Source organism: Tympanuchus pallidicinctus, unplaced genomic scaffold (assembly GCF_026119805.1).
Source record: "Tympanuchus pallidicinctus isolate F22 unplaced genomic scaffold, pur_lepc_1.0 scaffold8, whole genome shotgun sequence".
Taxonomy (NCBI): domain Eukaryota; kingdom Metazoa; phylum Chordata; class Aves; order Galliformes; family Phasianidae; genus Tympanuchus; species Tympanuchus pallidicinctus.
This window is the reverse complement of record NW_026294802.1, coordinates 9,483,630-9,492,410: the sequence shown is the minus strand read 5'-3', so window position 1 is coordinate 9,492,410 and position 8,781 is coordinate 9,483,630. Positions and strand designations below refer to the sequence as shown.

At 54.2% G+C, this 8,781-nt stretch overlaps 1 protein-coding gene across 2 annotated transcripts; it reads right to left on the bottom strand.

Moving 5' to 3' along the window:
- Window positions 1-3,637: 3,637 nt before the first annotated feature.
- On the bottom strand, window positions 3,638-5,276 carry ASCL1 (achaete-scute family bHLH transcription factor 1). Of its 2 annotated transcripts, none has more exons than XM_052668176.1 (2): window positions 4,603-5,276; window positions 3,638-4,491 (listed from the first exon to the last, which is right to left on the bottom strand). In XM_052668176.1, the coding sequence occupies exon 1, from the start codon at window positions 5,274-5,276 to the stop codon at window positions 4,617-4,619; it is 660 nt and encodes a 219-aa protein (XP_052524136.1). In that variant the 3' UTR covers window positions 3,638-4,491; window positions 4,603-4,616. The 2 variants fall into 2 exon arrangements, with proteins under 2 accessions (XP_052524136.1, XP_052524135.1); XM_052668175.1 differs by having other exon boundaries at window positions 4,607-5,276.
- Window positions 5,277-8,781: the final 3,505 nt, after the last annotated feature.

Below are 8,781 nucleotides of genomic sequence, written 5' to 3'. Positions count from 1 at the left end.
TGTCATTTTGGTGCCTGAAACAGAGAGAGAAATACGTAAAGACAGCATCCAGATGCAGGTTCTTTTCCCCTCTTTTTCTAGCCTAGGGACGAACTGCAGAGCTGTTTTTGCAGCCCGGCCTGTCCGCTTATCTCTCCGCGGCTGCCCCCCTCCCCTCCTTCCCTCTCCCTCCCGCAGCTCCGGAGGGTGGAGGTGCGATTCGCTATGCCACTTTTTTATTTCCAGCACGCTTGACAGGCTGGGCGAGGAAGGCGTTAATGTTTTCTGACAGGCCCCCTCTAATTGTTGGAGCTTTTCTTCTCTGCCTTTTCTGTGAAATTCTGACTTAGGCGAGCAGCATAACAAAATGCTCTGGCATTGAAATGTGCGCTTGCACTACACTGGGCCGGGGAAACAGCATTATTCATGAAGATTTTCAGCTGTTTTTGTCTTTTAACTAACCTTTGAGTTTGATCAGAGGCGAGCCGGGCTCCCTTTCTCAAAAGGCGGTCTTGGCAACCCGACAATGGAGCCAAACTGTTTTCCCTGTTCAAGAGATAACTATGCCGTTGAGTTGGTACATGGGGAAATTAATCTTCAGGCGCATACAAATGATAGATTTAACTCGGTCTGCAATCGCCTGCATGGGATTATTAACAGGATGGGGGTAAGGAGCAGTAAAAAAATCGGGCTGGGGTGGGCAACGTGAAATTAAAGGGGAAAAAAAAAATCCCAACCCCAACACCATCATCTCTTTCGAACGCATAAAGCCCGCGATTGATTCCTCACCACTTGCCTTTTGCAGCAGGAATTAGCCCCGCATTGTGCGGGCTGACACGCCAAAAGCGAGCCCGCTCGAGGAGCAAGAAGTTGCGGCTCGCTGGGACTGACCGGGGGGCTGGGGGAGGGCGATGGTGGGGGGGCGGTAAGACCCTGCGTGTCTCAAGTGACGGAGTTGCCTATGGCCGGAGAGATGCAGGTGCTCGCTCTCCTCGTGTGCCCCGGGACGGGGAAACGCGGGGCTGCGCGGTGGTGCGGGGCGGGAGCGGGCGGCACCTGCGGCGGGCGCACGCCACCCCCGAGCCTGCCGGGCTTCCCCCCCCCGCCGGCAGAAAGGCTGCGGCGTGACACGCGCGGGGGCAGCGCTGCCCGCTGCCTGCCCGCCGCGGCGGCCCCCCCCAGGAGAGAGCATTCAAAAGGCAGGAGCTGAGCGGCGGGAAAGAAGGGAGGGGGAGGGGGAAGGGGGGTAAAAATAAGTGAGAAAAAAAGAAAAAAAAAGGAATGGAAGGGGAGAAAAAAGGGGGGAAAAAAAGGAAAAAAGAAAAGAAAAAAAAAGGATAACAAAGTTTTGAAAAAGGCTCGCAGTGCTATGGCAGTGGGGTCTCTCCGGGATGCAGAGCCGTGGGGATGGGGATGGAGCTCCCCCAACTCCTACCTGGAAGTCTGGGGAGCGGGACTAAGGGCAAGCGGCCCGATTTGGGGAGGGGAGAAGCGTTTATTTGTTAACGGGCAGAATTTCTAGCGTGACGATAAATACATCCAGAGGTCAGTCAATGTATAACACGCGGCCCGGCTCCATCTGCAGCCCTCTCCTCGCTGCAGCCCCCCCTCAAACCCGCACCCCCCAGCCCCGAGCAGCTCCACAACTTCTCCTGCGCCCAAAGAAGTCCCTGATTTATGGAGTTTGCCGATGCTAAGTGAATACTGTCTGTCAGGCAGCGCTGAAAGGCGCTCCGCACTAATACAAGAAAAGGGCTTTGTGTTGCTAAGCGATTAGAGCAGATGTAATGAGATTTACCCCAATCCTGCTTTGCCCTTTCCCTATCTTCAGTAAAATTGTGTGTGTGTGTTTTCTTTCTTTCTTTCTTTCTTTCTTTCTTTCTTTCTTTCTTTCTTTCTTTCTTTCTTTCTTTCTTTCTTTCTTTCTTTCTTTCTTTCTTTCTTTCGGGAGGGGGGCCGAGGGGGGGAATTTCAGAGCCGGCCTTACGCATTGTAGTGAACAACGGCGTAACTTTGCCTTTAGTTTAATGAGTCTGGATATTTACTATTCAGAAGTGAGCAAAAAAGAACACCTGTCTACACAAGGAAGAGAAATTTCGCCTTTGTAACAGAATGAAACATTATCCTAATGTTATATTCATAGCTATAAATTACCCGCTCTGCTTTCTTTGCATACCTTATCTGCACGCCGGCAAAAGTGGGTAAATAAAAAGGGAGATGCCGCAAAGGATGGAGGTGTATAGTGGTTATTATTTTCATAACTAAACATCGACTCCTAAACAGGGAGTGCTGCATTGGAGCAATGAGGGGTAACCCCAAGCTCCCCCCAGGGAAATGGCACTGGTCACTTCGGGGTGTGTGGCTGCAGGGAGTGCACTTGGAAGGCAATGTGGAGAGGTCACAATACATTGGACATTGGAGCAGCCTGCCCACTGAAGCGGTGGAGTCACCATCCCTGGAGGTGTTTATGGAAAGGGTAGATGTGGTACTAAGGGATATAGTTTAGTGGGCAGCAGTGGTGGTAAGTGGAAGGTTGGACTGGATGATCTTAGAGGACTTTTCCAACCGTAATGACTCCGTCATTGAGATGTCCGCACATATCTGCACATCTACACGTGAGGGTGCACAAACACACAACCTGCCACAGAACCCGGGGTGCTCCACCAAAGTTTTTCCCTCTTCTTTTTAAAGCAACGCATCTTCACACAGTGAGGCTGGGCGGATAGCACTGCACACACACACACTCAAATACATACAAATACACACACACACATCGCAGCTCTCTTCGCTCTTTGTTGGCTTTTTTTTTTTTTTTTTTTTTTTTCTTTTTGGAAGATGCATTTTGCGCTTTGCTTTCCGCTCGGCTTGGTGCACGCCAACTGAATGTGCAATGTTGCTGGAGCCGGGCATGGAGCAGGAGGCGGATTCTGGTCACGTCCGTGCTCACTGACAACAAGCGGGCCAGCCAAAAAAAAGGGGGGGGGAGGGGGGGGAAGAAAAAGAGGAGGGGGATTGGGGGGGGGGGGGCAGGGGTCCAATTTCTTTTTGAATCTTGGTAATTGGGTACTTTTACACGCAGATCACGCTGTTTGGGCAGAATAACAAGTGTAGAAAGCCCGGTGTCTCAGAGCTGCCACCCATTCCTACTACGGTATTTATTTATTTTCTCCCCTTGCACCCCGCCTTCCTCCCCCCTCCCTCTACTCTATGTACGCAGCCAGGCCAGCACAGGGATGGGGCACAGCACCTGATTTTGGGGCTCCATCCCTTGAGGGACACGCAGAGGGTGACACAGCATCCATCACCTTTAGGGTTGGGATTGCACAGTAGGGCAAGAAAGTAATGGTGATACCGCTCCATCTTTGCATATTTATATAAAGGCATACACGATACATCTATCAGATACAAACACTTCATAGGTAGCTCAGCTCTGCCACAGGATCCTTCAACATTTCATTCTTACATTCACTGTTGTCAGTGGCAAAACACAAGTATGTGCAGCAGGCAGCCGAGCGTTTCAATTAAAAAAAGTTTTATTACGAAACTAGTTTGTATAAAACAGGGTTATACAGGGCCTGGTGAGCTTGTCATAGAGCAATACGAAAAAGGCAGTGCCAGCAGGGCCGGTTGTTTCCTTACTTGTAGTATTATCACTTGTTTTTGTTTTTGTTTTTCCCCCAAAAGGCAGCATACAAAAACAGACGGCCGCCCTTCTGCGTTTGGACAATAGCTGCATAAACGTCGTTCCCTCGGAACACAGTTTAATAACGTTATTAATACATTAACAAAGTTTCTATAAAGTAAGACACGTCGGTGCTAAAGTACAGCTGGAGGGAGTCCAAGGCCTCGACAAAAGCACGGACCGAGATGGCAGCGGGAAAGTAACGCCGACCGCATGTCTACACACTGAGAGGTAAAAGCATCGTGTATTAAAAAACGTATCAAGATATACACATTTTAAACCATTTGTACAAAACCTCTATAAATCTCTCTCTCTCTTATGTACAAAAATAGCTTAATATATCCCCAAACTGGTCAGGGAGGATACAAATAGATTTTCTTATAATAAAAAAATTCACCAAAATAATTAAAAAAAAAAATTGGAAGCATTTTATGATAAAAAAAAAAAAAGGGTCAGACGGAAGGAGACTCTGGAACGGGTTGGGAAGGAGGGGGGGGGTTCTTTGAGTACAGCATAGCTTCATCTCGACATCTCCACAAACACCGGGAAACGTGGTCCAGAAAGCGCGGAGCGGCCGCACGGAGTAGACAGGCAGCAGGGAAAGGGCTCCTCGGGGCCACCGCGGGGCACAGAAAGGGGTTCGGGACTCCGGACTGAGGGTGGCCGCCCCGCCCGCCCCGCGGGGACGCAGCCGCCCGCCGAGAGCCGTGCCCGCACCGCCCTCCGACGGCGGGGGAGAGGAAAACGCAACAGTTGGTGGTGGGCCGGCGGCGGGGTGCTCTGTGAGCGTGGCTGCGGGAGAGGCGCTTATCTCCCCTTTCGCGAGCGTCCTGAAACGACAAGAGAAGAGGAGGTCAAAGCCGCGCCGGGGAGAGAACCGACGGGGAAAGAGCAGTCGGGGAGCGCCGGAACCCCCTCCCCGGCCGTCCTCACGCACCCACCTACCGGGGCCGGCTCAGAACCAGCTGGTGAAGTCCAGCAGCTCCTGCTCCTCGGGGCTGAGCGGGTCGTAGGAACCCTCGTCGGAGGAGTAGGAGGAGACGGGGGAACCCGCCATGGAGTTCATGTCGTGGGAGTAACCGGGCGAGATGGTGGGAGACAGCACGCCGGCCTGGAAGGCGGCGCTGACGGCGTCGTGCTCGTCGAGCAGCTGCTGCAGGGCTCGAATGTACTCGACGGCGGAGCGCAGCGTCTCCACTTTGCTCATCTTCTTGTTGGCCGCGCCGTTGGGGACGTGCTCGCGAAGCGTGGCGAAGCCCAAGTTCACCAGCTTGACGCGGTTGCGCTCCCGCTCGTTGCGCCGCGCTACGGCGGCGGGCTGCTGCTGCGGGAGGCTGTAGCCGAAACCGCTGAAGTTGAGCCGCCTCTTGCAACGCATCAGCTCCGGCGAGGCCGAGCGCTGCCGCTTTGCGGCCCGCGCCGCGGAGGGCTTCCCGCCGGGAGACGGCCGCCCGCCCGCCGGGCTCAGTTGCGGGAGCGGCGGCGGCGGCGCCCCCGGGGGCGGCCCCGGCGGACCGGCGGCAGCGGCGGCGGCCACGGCGGCGGCGAAGAAGCAGGCGGGCTGCAGGAAGGGTGGCTGCCCGCTGGCCATCCCGGCGGGGCTGCCGCTGGCCATGGGCGCGGGGGCGTCGTGCGAGGCGGGGGCGCTCCCCGTTGCCCCCCGCCGGAGGTGCAAGAGAGAGAGAGGAGGGAAGGGGGAGAGAGAGAGAGAGGAGCGGCGGCTCCCGCTCGTCACGCGCGGAAGACGGAGAAGGGAGAGCGGCCGCGAAGGGCGGCGGGCGGGCGGGCAGCCGGGCGGCTCGGACCCCCCCCCTCCCTTCGCCCTCCGAGCGGCGGCGGCGGCGGCGGCGGGGAGGCTCGTGGCGCTCGCGTGTGCGCGGGCTGCTTTGCAAAGCCCCTTTTGCAAAACGGCGGCCGGGGATTGTGTCTCTTATAAGGGGCGGACGGGGCTCGCCCCCCCCCCCTCTCCCCTCTCCGGCACACACACGCCCGCGCTGCCCCCCGCCCTCCCCCCCCGCACACACGCACGCTCTGCACCTTGCGCCTTCCACGCTCCCCGGCTCCGCGGCCGCGGGGCGTCGCCGCCCTTCAGCACTTTAGGGGGGAGGAGGGTGCGGTGGGGGCAGGCAGGGGAACACGACAAGTACCCCCCCAACATCCACACCCCCCTATAGACCCCCAACCCCCCCCGCCCCCCGTTCCGCCGCCCCCGCCGCACGCGCGCTGCCCGCCGCGCGGCCCCGCCTCCCCCCGCCCCCCCGGGGTCCGCTCCCCCCGCCCCTCCCGGGTTTGTTGTTGCAAGTGCGTGCGCTCGGCGCGTGCCGCGCTCCCGGCCCTGAGCAAACACCCGCGCCGGGGCGCCGGGCCGGGCGGCGGCGGCGGCGGCGGAGGAGGAGGAGGAGGAGGAGGAGGAGGAGGGGGGAGCGGCCCGACGGGGCGGGTGGTGGCGCGCGTGGACAGCGCGGGGATGGGGGACGTGGGGTGCACGGGGGGCGCGGTTCTGAGGTGGGGGTGGCTGTGACTTAGGGCTCGCGTAGCTCCCGGGATGCTCGGTCCCAGTTGTCACTCACAATGCTGGGGTCCTTCGGGCACCGAGTGCCACAGGACGGCCGCAGCACGCAGAGAGTGATTGTGTTTCCTGGGGCACCATAAAGGCTCGGGGTGTTCACTGGGGCTAAACAAGTGGATGTGCGCAGTCAGTGCACCCATGACTGCCAAATCCCATTTCCCATTATTTGCCTGGATACTCTATCCTCCCTACACGTTGCTGCCTCCCCAAGCAGGTGATGGCATCATGAGAGCATGGGGATCCTGGGTGACACAGCCAGGGGAACACAGCCACATGGCCATGACCATTGGCACACGGCCAGGCTCAGCACTTCTCCTGCCCTCCTGGCTTGCACAAATCCATGTATCCATGCAAGACTGTCACACAGTTTTGAATATTGCTCCCCACCTTTTTGTGTCCTTCTCCACTCTGAAAACACAGAAATTAGTGCTACCTGTTGCTCTAAACAGCAGGGCTGTTGGCAGTAGCGTTAGCAAGGGTGGGATTACCTCCCTAGGAAGTTCCCAGCAAGTTGTGTCCACTGCTCACAGCAGCCTGAAGGTATGGTGGGAGTTGACCTGCACAGCGCAGTCTGCTCAGGTGTCCGTTGAAATGAGGGCAAAAAGCAGCTCTGCAGGCCCTGCAGACCTCACCCACAACAGCCTGGAGCTGCAAAGAGCCCCCCCTCTGCCACTGCAGCCCTGATTCTTGCTAAGTGCTTGGGTGTCAGCAACAGTGCAAAATGGCAGAACTGTACTGTGCACCCACTGGATGGTGTCTGAGCAAATTATCGTGGCACTCCTTAATGCAATTGTATGATGGAAATGATTAAGTGTGTCTGTGAGGTCTAACCTCTGGCAAATCTTTTATTTCTGGGTCCTCTTCACTGATCACTGATTTTTGTTCTGATTTTTAGCTTACTGTCCCATCAAACATAGAAAATTAATTGATCTTCTCTTACAGGACACATGCAGACAGGATACAGCACTTGTTTTTAGTCTCTGCATATTGAATTTGCATTCCATTCAACACTTTCTTGATGATTTGCCCAGAGAAGCTGTGGGTGCCCATCTCTGGAGGTGCTCAAGGCCAGGTTAGATGGGGCCCTGGGCAGCCTGAGTTGCTGGGTGACTGCCCTGCCCACAGCAGAGGTTTGGAAATGGGTGGGCTTTAAGATCCCTTCCAGCCCAACCATTTTATTACACTTTGATTTGGGACATCCTCTGTCTGACATCACTATGCTAGAAGCAGCATCAGGAGCTCCAGATGCAGTGCATCATCTACTCATGGTATGACATCATAGGAGTGAGAGAATGGGAACACATAAATGCTGATATTCACCTCCCAGTACTCTGGAATGGGGCAACAGAGATCAGGAAATTAATTACCAAAGGAATTGCTACCCTGTAAGCTGTAAATGTGCTTAGAGTAATTGTTCTGATGTTGCGTCAAGAACTGGCATGGAAACACCACAGCATGGAGGTTCCCGTTCTTTTCTCCAGAATGCAAAATGGGACAAGAGTTCCTGAGTCCAAAGTTCTTCAGTCTCAGGAGGCTCTGAAGGAGAGCTCTTAGGCAAAAGTTGTCAGTCCCTGAGGTCACCACATGTAACCGTGCATCAATCCTTTGCCTGTCTTTGCCCAGCTTTTCCAGCTCCCTGTCACCAGGCAGTGATGGAGACAGAGCCCTTCCTTCCCTGTACCATCCACACTGCAGTGGAACAAGCCCATCTTTCACATTGCCCCAGTAATGCCAATCTCAGCATCTCCCCACATTGCTTGCTCCACAGAGCAAAAAGTCCAAGGCTGTCAGATATACAGATAACAAATATTGCTGCAAGGCCCCTGCCGCCACCCACTTGTGTGCATGGTCCTGCACCTGCACTTCAAAATTCCTAATTCTAACATAATGATAAATAGCCCTCAACCTTTTCAATGGGCTTTTTTTTTTCCCCTTTCTTTTCCTTTTCTCTTTTTCTTTGTTTTCCTTCCTTCCTTCCTTCCTTCCTTCCTTCCTTCCTTCCTTCCTTCCTTCCTTCCTTCCTTCCTTCCTTCCTTCCTTCCTTCCTTCCTTCCTTCCTTCCTTCCTTCCCTTCTTTCTATTGTTCTTTCTATCTTTCTTTCCCCCATGATTTTTTTTTTTAAATCAGGTACTCATTATTTTATTGCAGCTTTTTCTGTGCCTGAATTACAATCACATTCATGAGCTCTTTTGAAGTCCTTTTATTATTATTATTATTATTATTATTATTATTATTATTATTAAAACTTTGGTATGCTTCCCCCCACCCCCCTTTTTAAAGGTCATTTATGTTATGATTAAATGTCACCTTGGAAAAGCAGAACGAAAGTTGTTAATATATATAGACTTCAAAGAATCGATACATTGGGGACTTCTGTAGGATTTGTTACACTCCATTTTGTTACAGTAGGCAGCTCCTCTGGATTTGGGCACATGTGTTTCTCTCCCTCCCCTTGCCACCCCCTCTTCCAGCTCCCCCCCAAGAGTGAAAATAAAGTAAAAGGTCTTTCATGGTAAACAAAACCAGCTTATTCTCCACATAGAACACATG